The sequence below is a fragment of the Lithobates pipiens genome, unplaced genomic scaffold, assembly GCF_037356315.1.
Source record: "Lithobates pipiens isolate NorthernLeopardFrog02 unplaced genomic scaffold, aLitPip1_a1.2 Scaffold_8, whole genome shotgun sequence".
Classification (NCBI taxonomy): Eukaryota; Metazoa; Chordata; class Amphibia; order Anura; family Ranidae; genus Lithobates; species Lithobates pipiens.
Genome location: NW_027507903.1, coordinates 109,069,301 through 109,085,037, shown reverse-complemented (window position 1 = coordinate 109,085,037; position 15,737 = coordinate 109,069,301). Strand labels below are relative to the sequence as shown.

Below are 15,737 nucleotides of genomic sequence, written 5' to 3'. Positions count from 1 at the left end.
CGGGCACCGCTCATCACCTGGCCTGTACCACCCCTACAGTGAAGCATGGTATTGGCAGCATCATCCTGTGGGGATGCTTTTCAGTGGCAGGATTTGGGAGACTAGTCGGGATCGAGGGGAAAGATGAATGCAGCAATGTACAGATACATCCTTGATGAAAACCTGCTCCAGAGCGCTATGGACCTCAGACTGAGGCGAAGGTTCGTCTTCCAACAGGACAACAACCCTAAAATAGGTGTGCCAGGCTTATAGAATCATACTCCAAAGATTTGAGGCTGTAATTGGTTACATAGTAGGTGAGGTCAAAAAAAGACACAAGTCCACCAAGTCCAACCCTGTATGTTGTGGTTGTTCAGGTGCTTATTTAATATTTTCTTGAAGACCACCGCCTGTGGAAGGGAATTCCACATCCTTGCCACTCTTACAGTAAAGAACCCTCTACGTAGTTTAAGGTTAAACCTCTTTTCTTCTAATTTTAATGAGTGCTTATTAAAAATCCCTTCCGCAAAAAAAGTTTAATCCCTATTGTGGGGTCACCAGTACGGTATTTGTAAATTGAAATCATATCCCCTCTCAAGTGTCTCTTCTCCAGAGAGAATAAGTTCAGTGCTCGCAACCTTTCCTCATAACTAATATCCTCCAGACCCTTTGTTAGCTTTGTTGCCCTTTTCTGTACTCGCTCCATTTCCAGTACATCCTTCCTGAAGACTGGTGCCCAGAACTGAACAGCATACTCTAGGTGCGGCCGGACCAGAGTCTTGTAGAATGGGAGAATTACCGTTTTATCTCTGGAATTAATCCCCTTTTTAATGCATGCCAATATTGTTTGCTTTGTTAGCAGCAGCTTAGCATTGCATGCCATAGCTGAGCCTATTGCCGCGTACACACGAGCGGACTGTATGGCATACTTAGTCCGTCTAAACACATTTCAGCGGACAGTCCGCTCGTGTGTGGGCTTCAGCAGACTTTTTCAGCGTGCAGTCTGGCGCACTAAGTATTTCGGATTTTTCTAAATTCTGTACGTCGTACTTTGGTTTCAGCGGACAATCCGCTCGTCAGTAGGCTACTTCGACGGACTAAGAATGGCGCATGCCCAGAAAGGATTTACACGGCGGAAGGGTGCTTTGCTGTATATTGGACTTCCTATTTCTAGTCCCGTCCTACGTGCTGTACACGTCATCGCGCAAGCTTTCGACGGACTGTTTGGGTATCCGTGTGTGGTCAAGTCCGTTCAGTCGAAAGTATGACGGACTGTCCGTCGGATTGTATGACGGACTAAGTACGCCATACAGTCCGCTCGTGTGTACGTGGCATATCATCTACTAGGACCCCCAGGTCCTTTTCCATCCTAGATTCCCCCAGAGGTTCTCCCCCTAGTGAGTAGATTGCATTGATATTTTTGCCCAAATGCATTATTTTACATTTTTCTACATTGAACCTCATTTGCCATGTAGTTGCCCACTCCATTCATTTGTTTGTATCTTTTTGCAAGGTTTCCACGACCTGCGGAGAAGTTATTGCCCTGCTTAGCTTAGTATTGTCCGCAAATACAGAGATTGAACTATTTACCCCATCCATCGGGTCGTTTATGAACAAATTAAACAGGATTGGTCCCAGCACAGAACCCTGGGGGACCCCACTACCCACCCCTGACCATTCCGGGTACTCCCCATTTATCACCACCCTCTGAACTCGTCCTTGTAGCCAGTTTTCGATCCATGTACTCACCCTATGGTCCATACCAACAGACCTTATTTTGTACATTAAACGTTTATGGGGAACTGTGTCAAATGCTTTTGCAAAATCCAGATACACCATGTCTACGGGCCTTCCTTTATCTAGATGGCAATTCACCACCTCATATAGAAGGTTAATAGATTGGTTTGGCAAGAACACCAAGGGTGCTTCAACAAAGTATTGAGCAAAGGCTCTGAATACTTATGTACATGGGATTTTTTTACATTTTATTTTTTATTTTTAATAAATTTGCAAAGATTTCAAACACACTTCATTCACGCTGTCATTAAAATGTATTGCTTGTAGATTTATAATAATTAATTTAGTCCATTTTGGAATAAGGCTGTAACATAACATGATGTGGAAAAAGTAAAGCGCTGTGAATACTTTCCGGAAGCACTGTATGTCCATAGGGCCTTACAAGCGCTCATTGTTACCTCACCTCCTTAACGCGGGCAACTGCCTTATTCCGATGCACTGGAATTTTTCAGTGGTCTTTATGCCGCGTACACACAACCGGACTTTCCGGCAGGCTAGGTTCGTGTGTGGTCCTCCTGACCTGTACAAACAACTAATACTATGATTTTGTGCACCCATTTTTCAAAATGTTTACTCCACCGCTGTTTAGAGCAGAAGTGATTGACCAGGGAATTGCTATGATATACATTGATTAATGTTCCTATTGATGTTTTTTCTTGGGATAGGGGTTGAATATTTTGCTTTCCTTATTCCTTATTCCTTTTTGTTGATGGTTTTTCCTTTCCTTTCCCTCTCTCTCCCCTCACTTGGGTTCTCTTTCACCTTCTTCCCTTTTTTCTTTTAGTTCTATAAATATATTCCCTGCAGATGGCCTTTATTTTTAGGTGTGCCTCCTACAATGTCCTATACATCTGCTAATGATGCTATTTCAGTTTTTCAGATTCGGTTTTGTACCATGGATAAGTTAATAATCCCTACTCTATACTGTCTTATTTTTCTGCAAAAATGTAAAATAAAGATTTTACAAAAAATAAAAAGGGTGAGCTCTAGCCACTGGTTTTGGACTAAAAAAGGAGAATGTTTGGGACTTTGAATTGGGACAACAATTAACCATTATGGCACATGTGGATGAAATCCATGTGTAGAATATGTTGTAAACGCATGATTGATAACAGCATTTAAAAGCTTGATGCGTTTCGTGGATAAAGTTCCACTTCTTCAGAAGCAAGTGCAGAATACATATCTATAAAAAATATATGAAAGATAATCCAAATTACTCAAATTAAATAAGGATAAGGGGGGGGAAGAAAGCCAAACACCCCAAATTGATTTGCATATCCGCTCCAAAATAAGTCATAGGATGCTGAGAACTGAGAGTTGAGCAGAGCTGGGAAATGTCCCTACCGGGAACAGTGGAGACATATATCTGCGGGCAGACAAGGCGGAAAACGCCACACTCGAGGGGGGTAGAAAATAGAGAAAAAGAGGGTGTCCATGATGACCATATGAAAATATATAAATTGTAAAATGCGTGTGGTCAATAGGAGTGTAGGGTGTGACTTAAAAAAGGTCATACATCTTATATACTAGTGAAATCAGTGTGCAGTAGGGACAGACAGAAAAGGGTGTGTTGAGGACCCCCAGAGAATCTCACACCAAGAAAAGCAAAAATAGTGATACGGTGCGATGTCACTCAGGTTCTCTTCCACCTTCTTACCTTTTCTTTTAGTTCTATAAATTAAATTCCCTCCAGATGGCCTTTAATTGTGCCTCTTACAATACAATTCAATGCATCTGCTAATGATGCTATTTCATATGTTGGGAATGTCTTCTCTATACTGTCTTATTTTTCATCAAAAATTGAAAATAAAGATTTTACCATAAAAAAAGGGGGTGAGCTCTAGCCACTGGTTTTCGATTAATGGCACTTGTGTTGGTGCACAAATGTGTTGCTGTTTGTGAAATATTGGGTGACTTTTATGACAAGCCTTTCACAATGACTTGTTGCTTAGTTTTGTATTTCACTTGTGATAGTTATGTACTTCTCTTTTTAGTAGCTGCAGTTAATTTTTTCATAGCTTACAATGTTAAAGAGGAGCAGTTTCCTTTAGTTTGGGCGCCGCCACTGCCATCTTTGATAGTTATGTGCTGAAGGGCTCTCCCAAGCTGTCATGGCTCAGTAGACCCCTGTGGCACACACACCAAGGTTTTGGACTTTCATGCCAGCTCCGTCTTCACATTTGAAGATGTGCCACTTGACTCTGATGGGTCCCAAACCCCTGAAACACATCTGCACGCACGCAGAATCCAGGGGAAGGGGAAAGAGTGTGCCTAGGCACAAAAATGGCTATGAAGTTTTTGTTTTTTATTTAAAAATCTCCAAATGAGTGGGAGGGGGGAAAGGTAGGAAAAAAAAAATATTTTATATATATATATATATATATATATATATATATATTATTTTTTTTTAATTTATTTATTTATTTTTTATTTTTTATTTAGGGTGAAAATACGCTTTAATGTTTATATAAAATTTTTGTTTTCTTAATAAAAAAAAAAAATGGGGCGTGACTTGTCATACGACATATGCTCTCAAAGTTGGAGCGCATGTCGCACCAGTGTGAACCGGGCCACATTCAGCTTGTGCCACCAGCTGATTGATAGAAACAATGTTGCAGAATGATGAATCTGATCTGCATGAAATACCCAAGACCCCTTTCACACTGAGGCATTTTTCAGGTGCTAAAGGGCTAAAAAAAAATAGCGGCTGAAAAAATGCCTCCGCTGCCACCCCAATGTGAAAGCCCAAGTGCTTTCACACAGGGGAGCTGCACTGGCAGGATGTTAAAGTCCTGCAAGCAGCATCTTTGGGGCTGTGGAGGAGCAGTGTATGCGCCGCTCCTCCACTGCCCCCTGCCCATTGAAATAAAAAGGTACCGCTGCCAAAGTGCTTCAGCAGCGGCACTACACGGGCACATTTAACCCTTTCTTTGGCTGCTAGCAGGGGTTTAAAGCTCCCCGCTAGCGGGCGAATAGCACTGCTAAAACAGCCATAAAGCGCCACTAAAACTAGCGCCACTTTACCGCTAACGCTGCCCGTGGCTCAGTGTGCATCACAATAAGCTGTTCGAGTTTTCCTCAGGCAAACTAACCAGCAGTATGGCAAAAAAAAGCTCTGTCATATGTCACTGGCTGGGGCATAGAGATAAAGCATTAGTGCTCCTCCTTTTTTTATTTTTTTTACTGTCTGTGAGCTATTTATGTGTGGATAAGGACAGAGGCACAGGGCTGTCTTTAGAGCTGGGGATTGCTTTCACAGAATTGCAATTTAGGCAGCGTATACACAGGAATTCCCGACAGAATACACTGACCAACGATGCAGCCATTGGCTGCAAGCGACGATCAAATACTGGTTTTCCAGCAGAAATGTTGGACAAAAGCCAGTCATTAGACTGGCTTTTGTTGAACAGACATACACACAGAGCGAAATTCGGCCAGTTCCTGCTGTACCTATTTACAGATCTGCACACATTTGTAATCTTTACCATTCTGCAACTTTGTTTCGATCCATCAGCCAGTGGCGCAAGCTGAAATAGTTTGCGATACACTTTTATGTTGTCATTTTTGTGTGAAAGTTTATCCCACTATAAAAAGTCCTAGTGGTGGCATGACTAACAGAATCATCACCTTTTGATATTTATTCAGTCTCTTATTTGGTCTCTTTCACACAGTGCAATTCGATCCATGACCTGTGCAGGGCCATGTTTTACAAGCACAGGGATACACAGGTGTTGCATGCAGTCCCATAGCTGTCAATTGTTATGCAACGGCTGCACAGGCACCCTGCCCCCAGGGTGAGATTAGGGACAAGCACCCGCACCACACGGGTTTTAAATTTGGAAGCAGCAGCTGTGTCCCAATAGATATGAATAGGAATGCATGCTCAGGGATGCTTTATTCTCTCCATTGATATACTGTAAGTTACCAATTAATGTGTATTTTTATTTCATACATCTTCACTGCTGATCTGCTTTCATTTTGTTTAGAAATGTCTCAGGACAAACCTCGTCTGTTTGCTGCTTTAGATGTGGCCTCAGCTGCTGTTGCAAAGGTATGACACAGCAGAATAAATTGGTGTATAACATTCTGGCTCATTTATTACCTTTTTAATGTTTTACCATTCAATTCAAACAGGGTAGAATCCGTCTATGCTAAACTGTGTCTAGTTTATTCACAGTCTATTGATTCATGTGGGGTTTATAAATCTGAGGAATGTATAAATCTGAGGCAGTGGCCCCATCCCTGCCATTGCCATCTTTGATAGTTATGTGCTGAAGGGCTCTCCCAAGCTGTCATGGCCCAACAGACCCCTGTGGCGCACACACACCAAGGTTTTGGACTTTCATGCTCCTCCATAGATTACTGTGAGGGACTATTGTCATCCTAGGGCAGGAAGTTAGTTACCGGCAGGATCACTAGGTGAAAATAAGGCTTGCAACCACCAAATCTAAGAACTGGTCAAGCTGCAATATATATATATATATATATTTTTTTTTTCTTGGGTTTAGACACACTTTAATTACCAATAATGTAGAATTAGTGTGAGAACTATAGCGTTATGTGCACAAAAGGTACTTTTAGGCAACATATATTGCAGCAGCTAAAGAAAATAGAAGCAGGTTATAACTGACCACAAAGTTTGAAATGTAAGACATTCTAACCATATATAGAAAACACCTGTTTCAGCTCTGTACATTTTAAACTGCTTTACTGGGGTATATTAAGTATGGGGAAGGTATCTGAATTGGATTATTATATCCTGGGCTACTGGAACTGTAAAGTTTATGTGTTCTTTGAATCGCTTTGCATTTTTCAGATTAAACCAAGTGTGTCCATTTGTTCCACACTTTGTGATTTGTAATATTTGTCTGATAGTAAAACACAATCTGTATAATACATTCTTATTCTCCCTATCTAAAATGTTTTATTGCCTTAACTTAGAAGCATATTGATTTCTTGTTGTATGTTGCATTTGCATATGTAGTGCTACTTAAAAGAGAATTATGGGTTTCCTTTTTTTCTTTTTTTTTTCTTTTTTTGCTTAATCCTAGTCCTTATGAGCTGCTAGTATTTTGCCTGCTCTCTGAAAAGTGCACCCTTTCTGTTTAAAATAGAGTTAATTAACTGTGGGGGGGCTACAGACTTTCCTGGAGTGTCATGCCGACAATGGGGTCTGGATCTGCCCCCCTTCCTTCTCTCTTTGATTGATGTCGGCTTTGGGCACTTTGCTCTTTCCCGAGACTTCACACAACATATAGAGCTGCTCTCCTTCTCCCTGTTGCAGGCAGAACGATCTAAGCTCACATTCAGTAAAGCAGCAGACATTAGTGACTGAAAAAGTCGCTGAAAGTGCTCTTTATATTATATTCTACTTTCCTGTTAAAATTATAATGCAAAGAATACATTTTTAAAGTAAAATACAACACTGGCTTTTGTTAGCATTGCCTACATTTACTATAGGGGGCTGTGCAGTTGTAACATATTACACCTGAATATTGGTGTAATATTTAACATGTTATGAAAGATGAATTTATCCTTTTAGGGCTAGGTTCACACTATTGCGGGTGCAGGAATCACACCCGTACTCACAACCACCTGCAGCCAAAATGCGCTGCTCTTTACAGACGTGTGGGGCTGCCATTCATTCTTAATGGTACCCCAGTGCATCTTTAAATGCGTTTGCGGGAACCCAATTTGATAGGTGTGCAGATGTGGGTTAGTGGACCCGAATGCACACTGTCTGTGCACTACTGACCTCTGAACACCATCCCACTTACTACTGACCTCTGAACTCCGCCTCTTACTACTGACCTCTGAACTTTTTGCACCACTTACTACTGACCCCTAAACTCTCTGCACCACTTACTACTGACCTCTGAACTCTGCACCTCTCTTACTACTGACCTCTGAACTGTGTCTCGCTTACTACTGACCTCCTACCCCCTGAAATCTGCCTCTCTTACTACTGACCTCTGAACTCTTTGCACCACGTGCTAGTGCTCTCTGTGCACCGTCCCACTTACTACTGACCCCTGAACTCTGCCTCACTTACAGACTTCACACCTGTATGCCGCAATTCCGCCTGCGATTTCAAATCGCTGCTAAACGCGGGGCGCATTTGTGATGCCACTACTTCTTAGTGGCACCCAAATCGCACCGCAATTGTCACCGCAATTGTCACACAGTAAATCGCGCTGCAGTCGCAACACACTATGCTTGTCGCTTAAAAAGGAACATGAGCTTTTTTGCAGCTATTTGAAATTGTGGGCGGAATCGCTGCGATTCTGCCTGTGATCAGGTGTGAATGAAGCCTTCGATTTAGAGGACAGAGAGTTGTCAGTTTCTCTCTCCCCTGCATACCCGCTATGTACTGAACACCAGAATGGTCTCTACACATAGCACTATGTTTATTTCAGAAAACCGACACAGTAAACAGGTACATTTGATGTGGAGGAGGAATTGGGGAGGACACAGGAACATCAAAGTCCACGGGAGAGTTAAGTACATGGAAAACGAACAAACTCTGGACAGCCGCACTCCGGATTAGATGAAAAATAAAAGTGCCTTTATTTCTTCAAGTGAAAAAACTCCATATCACACGAATCACCACAGCAAAGGGAAAAAAACATAGAACAAAAAACTGACGCGTTTCACACTAAAACCAGCGCTTACTATAGCTATGAGTAAGCGCTGGTTTTAGCTTGAAACGTGTCAAATTTTGTTCTATGTTTTTTCCCTTTGCTGTGGTGATTCGTGTGATATGGAGTTTTTTCACTTGAAGAAATAAAGGCACTTTTATTTTTCATCTAATCCGGAGTGTGGCTGTCCAGAGTTTGTTCGTTTTCCATGTACTTGGTTTGTGCAATCAGCCTGCACCTGGAACCCCCATCTACCTGGAGAGTTAGTAGTCTACCGGTGGACTGACCTGGAGCGGTGGATCTTTGCTTTCTTCTACGGGAGAGTTGTTGGAGTCTTTCAGAGGGTAGAGGACGATACAGCCAGGGAAAGATGGCCAGAGCACAAAACCAGCAGAGCTACTAGAGGTGAGGGGACTGCACTGCTTGTGTTATGCTGCCTTTGCTTCCAGGTTTTAGCTGGGGACATGCTGCTATGGAAATGGAGGCACGTGAGAAGCATACCTGCTCTAGATGGCAGCCCACGTATGTGCCTCTTCACCAAGTGCAGCCACATGTCCAAGAGAGGGAGGGACTGAAAGATGGGCTGGATTGCTGGAAATGTATCTGCCCTCTCTAAACTTTTGAATCGAGAGAACCCTTAGATGCTGCTTTTTGACAGTTCAAATGCCTCTACTGCAAAAACTAAAGGACTGAGGAAAGAAAGAAATGCAATGGAAGTATGAGGGTAACATGCACCATTTTTTTTTTTGCTTTTTACATACTTCTCTTTTGAGGTGGTAAATTCTCCTTAGATTTGGGTAACAGATTTCATAATGCTTTCCGTAAAGACACCCTTTCTAATATTTCTTTTCATGTGTCTTCTCTTTAATATGTTGGCAGGATGAGGAGGGAATGGCTGCTGATGCTTTGGATCTGTACCAGCAGAGTCTTGGGGAGCTAATATTAATGTTAAGCGGTGAGTAATGTGTGTGTGTGTGTGTGTGTGTGTGTGTGTGTGTGTGTGTTTGTGTGTATAAAATATATATATACATACATACATACAATAAAGAGGTATTACAGCTGGTAAAAGCCTTAAATCTAAAAAAAAATCTAAAATCTCTGTAAACAAAGACTTCTGATCATTAATTTTGGAATAGTCACACTCCTGTACATATCTAATATTCATCGTGTGCTGGCACCAGCCCACCTCTGCATCATAAACATAGAAGCAACGCATCTTCTCATCTAGAAAAGCAGCACAAAAATATTCACACCAAACAGCTGTTGCACATGATGTACCATGGAGAGCATTATCAGTCAAGGAGTACATCAAGAATCTCTCTGTGGGGATTCTCACATTGAAGAAATCAACAAAGTCAATATGCTTCTGTTTTTTTTTTTTTGTTTTTTTTGGGGGTTTTTTCACTTGCGATATATATATACAAAAAGTTATTCCTTATGATATTTCTTAAATTGATGTAAACAATTAGCATGGTTTTTACAGTCTTAAATTTAACGTTTGCTCTACTGTTTAGCTTAACTTTTTTTCACACTTTGCTGGTGTATTTATCTTTCATGTGTTACCCTAAAGGCCCATACACACGATCAGACTTTTTGACAACAAACATGCAAATTAGCTGTTTTGGAGCAACATCCGACCGTGTGTACGCTCCATCAGACAAACTTTTTTGGTTTTCATCGGACTTTTGTTGGCTGTGCGAACGGACAAACTTTCTGGCAACAAAAGTCCGATGTAGCAAAGTCTGATCGTGTGTACAGAAAACCATAGGACTTTTGTACAAAGTACAAACAGGCATGCTCAGAACCAATGCAAAAGATCAGACAACAATACAGAAGTTGACCAAAGGTGGCGGTAAAGAGCAGAAAAACCACGTGATTTGGTGAAAGTTGGCTGAAAAAGTCCTGCTGTGTGTATGCAACACAAGTTCAGGGCCGACGCCCTTTGTACAAAAATCCAAGGGAAAGTTTGTACAAAGTCCTATCGTGTGTATGAGGCTTAAGTAAGCTTTAATATTGATGGTTGTCTACCTTTTGATATGTAATTAAAAATGTCTTTAGCAACCAGTAGATAATTTTGCTGTTTACTGAGAATATTGGGAGTTATATAGTTGTATGTTTTATATGTAATTCTTTCAAGTAGTTAGTTATATCCAATAATTAAAATGTTAAATTAAAATGTTCATAGACATCTGAGAGTGATTATATATCATAAAACAATCTCACTATTAAAGCGGTAGTAAACCCGCAAATTATATTTTTTTTAAACCTGCAAAGCAAAAGGCATAATGAGCTAGTATGCACCGCATACTAGCTCATTATTAAATACCTTAGAACGAGGCCCCGACATCTGGCCCGATCCACGCCGAGGGAGCTGACATGCTCCCTCAGCGTTTCTTCCGGGTATCGCGGCTCCGGCGCTGTGAGTTGTCGGAGCCGCGATATCGTCACTCCCATGCATGCGCGAGGGAGATTTCATTCTGGCCGCCGGCCACTGCCGGATTTTCAGGCCGAGAATCCCCTTGTGCGCATGCGCCGCTGCAGTCAGCGGCGCATACTGAGGGGAATATCTCCTAAACCGTACAGGTTTAGGAGATATTTTTTTTACCTACAGGTAAGCCTTATTATAGGCTTTCCTGTAGGTAAAAGTTAAAAATTCGAGTATACAACCACTTTAAGATATGTTTATAACACACTACACTAACTCAGACATGCCTGTTTGGCACATAGATTAGGATTCATTGTACTATTACTGTTCAATGTACTGTTGTTTATGTTAAAAGATAGGTTGAGATGTAAAAAGTTCCACTCCGGCACACATAACAGGAGAGCTCCTGTTCTGTTTTAGTTTTTGGCCCTTAAATGGTTTCCCCACTGTCCCAGCTTATAAAACAAATTTCATGTATTTGGTGATAGGCATCCTGCAGTTTTGGGTACCCTTTTGATCTGCTGTCATCCATTTATTGGGGGGGGGGAGCAATTTGGCTTAGACCTGATTCTGATTTGATCTATTTTGTGTTGGCATCTTGCAGCTGAACCAGTTGGAAGGAGACGGGAGTTACTACATGCTGAAGTAAGTGTCATTCCACCATGTTCTTCTATATGGATACAAGTTCCTGCAACCAAATAGAGAAATTTTAACGAAATACTGTACATAGAAAAGAAAAATATACATGTCTTTGATAACCTGACTGCTACTACTGAAAATACAATTAAAGACTCCTGTCAACATTCCAAACAAGTGCTAACTACAGTTTCTATATGATGCACAAGCCTCATAATGTCAACTAAAATCTTCCTTTTACCACTTTTGACTCTTGAGTCAAATCCTGCTTTCTTTGTCTCATGCATGCCGCCCTTCCCAGACACTGCAGCTCACAGTGAAAAAGTTTCAGCAACAGAGGCAGTGCTGTTTATTCATAAAACATTGGACAGTACTAGGTGTGGTCTGATAAGTTACCTACATGAGAGGGCAACTCTGCTTTGAATTCAGGAGGGGTGTACTAACCCATAATTATTTCACCACCCTTTTTGAATCAGACAGTTTTGGATAGCACCGTGGAACAGAATGTCCTCTTTTCTTGTTTTGTTTATCTGTCTGTGTCTTCCAGATTCAAACATTGATGAAGCGTGCAGAATTTTTAAAAGAGCAGGTAAGAGTACTAGAAAGGAAAAAGAAAACAAAAATACATTTGTCAACATAGGCACAGTGAGATTATAATATATATATATATATATATATATATATATATATATATATATATATATATATATGCAAGACACCTGTATAAGCACCCACGGGGTGGGAGAGTTTGGTTGGGAGTAAAGGGAGGAGGTTTATAAGTTAAGATAAAACTATTAACTTGTGATAATATGCCAGTGTAAATTCCTAAATGTATGTTTTATACTTGAAAAAATAATAAAGAACATTTAATAAAAAAAAAAGAAAGGAAAGAGGATGGACACAGTTTCTGATTCTCTAAGTCATATGATTTTTTTCATCTTCTGTTGCAGATGAAGACTACTGACTGGAAGAATGATTCTCTGGGAAATGAGATGCTGTCAGAATCTGTGCGGGGATGTGAGTATGCCAAGTATGGCCCTGCAGTGGGCTTTAAAGGAAAGTTCACCTTTCGGAATATGTTACATGTTACACCCGTATTTAGGGTATAACATGTTCCCCTCGACCCCCACCCCACCCCTTCCCCTGCGCCAGTTGGTAAGGTTTCTTTTCCCCTGCAACCTCTGTTACATTTAAAATGGGGTGGCTTTGTTTGCACAGCCACGTTAAACATTCATAGAAATCTGTGACTGAAGAAACCATAAGTCCAATCTGCCTCCATGGAAAAAAGGCTTATAGTTTACAATGCGGGGGCGCTGATGAGCTCCCTTGTAGCCCACCCACAAGTCCTTCAGCTTTCTAACTGAAAGCCCACATGGAGGTACAAGCATAAAGCTGGGGGACTTGTCTGCAGGAGCCCGAATTGCACCTACAATCCACTGATCGTGTGTGCAATGCTCTGCAAGATCTAGCAAGGAAAAAAAAATCTGCATTTTTCTCCAGCAAAAAACTTGTATATTTATTTCTACCTAAAGGGAAACTTGGCCATTAAGTATTAAATACAATTTATTTTAATATTTCAGTCCACCAAATTAGTATTTTATGTCATGGCTGGCATGTAAAAAGCAGCCCTGGCATTCATAGGGTGTCCACTTGGATTGGTGCCATTCAGGAACTCGCAAAGAAATTCTTGCATGCTTGTGATGGAGATGACTAGTATCAGATGCTTGCATAGTATTAATAAGGTGGATAAGGTTGCAAATATTGATTTCTTTGCAACTGCCCATCATGCCGTTTTCACTCTTATGTAATAAAGGCAAACATGTTTTTGTTCTAACTTACAATAATGATGATATTACTGACATGAGATTCTCCCTCAATAAGAGTATTACAGTCATTTTAGACCCCAAGTAGAAACTGAAGATAAAGCAAGGGATCCTCCTATTTACTGTGTTAAGGCTAATCCTTACTATGTGCACAAATTCTAATGTTTATTTCTGTCTTTTTTCCAGCATGTTCACTGCAATGACCCTACTGTGATTCACTACTAAGATGGCGTTATTTTATATGTTGTTTTGTTTTAGTAATACTGTGTATTAATTAAATTATTTTTCACTCTCTGAAGCATTGTTATTTGGCTCATTACATTGACGCTTTGTAAGCAGGATTAATCAGACTGCACACAAAAAACAGAAATACTATACCTGTCCATAAGCTCCAGTACTACTACTGTGAAAAAAGTATTTGCCCCCTTCCTGATTTTTTTTTTTTTTTGTATATTTGTCGCACTTAAATGATTCAGATCATGAAAATGTTTTTATATTACCCAAAAGATAACCAGAGAAAATACTAAATGCAGTTTTTGAATGATTATTTAATTTATTAAGGGAAAAAAGCTGTCCAAACTTTTGCCCCCTAAACCTAATAACTGGTTGTGCCACCCTGAGAAAGATTATCTATTACATAATATAGATTCAGATTATTAGTCACAAAGCACGTAGTATAGCTGCAAAGCAGCCCCAGACCATCACACTACCACCACCGTGTTTGATTATTGGTATTATTTTTTTTTTTATGAAATGTTCATTTTGCACCATATTTAACGGGATGCCCGCATTCCAAAGAGTTTAACATTAGTCCACAGAATATTTGTCCAAAAGTCTTGGACATAATAAATAGGGATGAGCCGTACACCCCCTGGTTTGGTTTGCGGCAGAACATGCGAACAGACCAAAAACCTGAGGGATGTCTATAGTATGCCTGTAAAGTGGCACGTGTTTCCCGTGTTTAGAACAGTCCCTGCACAAAATGACATTTCTAAAGGGAAAAATAATTTAAAACTGCTTGAGGCTGTAATGTAATGTTGCCACCCCCAGCCCATTAATGGGCCCTTTGGGTCTGGTATGGATATTAATGGGAACCCCGCACCCAAATAAAAAAAAAAAAAGGCTTGGGGGTCCCCCAGGCTCTATATACTCTGAACAGCAGTATACAGGCGGTCCCCAGGGTTACAAACAAGATAGGGACTGTAGGTTTGTAATTTGGAACAGGTAAATTTTTTAAGTGTAGCTCCAGCCCCAAAATGTTAAGCTTTTTTGATAATATAGGGCAGGGTTATTACCCCTGTAACATTTTTTTTTTTTTGCTGTGTCCTTGTTCAGAAGACTTCATCTCACTTTTTGTCCCAGTGCCAATTGGATTTTGAAAATTTTGGGTTATTAGGGAAAGAAGGATTGGTGATAAAGCATCAGCGGAGACACATTTTTCCCATATTAACTCTTACAGGAGAGAATTTCCCTTCCTAGTGGTAGATTTCCTCTCACTTCCTGTTATCTCCCTCTGTTTGTAAGTTGGATGTTTGAAAATAGAGGACCGCCTGTATATACTATACAGCCTGCCCTATACACTCTGCGTAAAATTGGGCCTTAGGTGTTGGTACCAGAACACTGTAAGCCCTCACAGTTACTCTTGTTGGGTGCAAGAACAGGCCCTGCTGTGAAATATTAGATCAAAAATTTTAATTACACTCCCCTGTTAAACAGGGGCAGACAAATTGGGTCATAGGCAGTGGTGGTGGTGGTGGCACAACACTGTAACCTGTCGCAGATACTCTTGTTAGGCACAGGAACGGCCCTGCTGTGAAATATTAGATCAAAAATTGTAATTACAATACAGTGCAGCCGTAGTGCAGTTGCTACTGCTTTTCTGGTGGTGTACACAGAACACAATACAGTGTAGTGCGGTGTTGCAAAACAAAATATACATCGTGTCCAGAAGGCCACCAAGGAGAGGCAGATGCTTTTTTTCTGCTGCTGGTCGTGTTATTGAGCCAGAACATGCAGAAGTGTTGGTGGAGTGGATAACAAAGCCGTCCTCATCCTTTCAACCAGGCTCAGAGTAGTTCTCCTTCCTATGCAGCTGCCAAAGTGGCCTATTCTACCAACTCCTTGTCCACAGTCACTCCTTCCGTAGCCCAACCATCATGCACGGAGGAGTCCCCTTAACTATTCAACCACAGTGTCGGGTACATGCTGCTGAAGGATGCGCAGCGATTTGACGGCTCCGATGTTGGTTTCCAGGTTGAGGAAGGGAGTAACGTGAGCCTAGAGAGAGGGAGTGCCCAAGAAGGCCAAGAAACTGGCAGTCCTGTTCCCCCAGCTGCAGCTTAGTGCCAAGTTTGCTCCAATCACTAGGAGGGAGGGGAGGATGAGGTCATTGACTCTACTTGGGTGCCTGATAGAATGGAGGAGGCTCAACCCCGAGTC

At 41.1% G+C, this 15,737-nt stretch overlaps 1 protein-coding gene across 2 annotated transcripts in view; it reads left to right on the top strand.

Annotated features, from left to right (window-relative positions):
• Positions 1-13,596, top strand: part of ULK3 (unc-51 like kinase 3) — a 62,275-nt gene extending 48,679 nt beyond the window's left edge. For both annotated transcript variants that reach the window (XM_077472658.1, XM_077472657.1), the window contains 6 exons: positions 5,763-5,827; positions 9,294-9,369; positions 11,444-11,484; positions 12,023-12,064; positions 12,426-12,492; positions 13,485-13,596. In XM_077472658.1, the coding sequence (XP_077328784.1) occupies positions 5,763-5,827; positions 9,294-9,369; positions 11,444-11,484; positions 12,023-12,064; positions 12,426-12,492; positions 13,485-13,501 (308 nt within the window). In that variant the 3' untranslated portion in view covers positions 13,502-13,596. The remainder of the gene's footprint in view (positions 1-5,762; positions 5,828-9,293; positions 9,370-11,443; positions 11,485-12,022; positions 12,065-12,425; positions 12,493-13,484) is intronic.
• Positions 13,597-15,737: the final 2,141 nt, after the last annotated feature.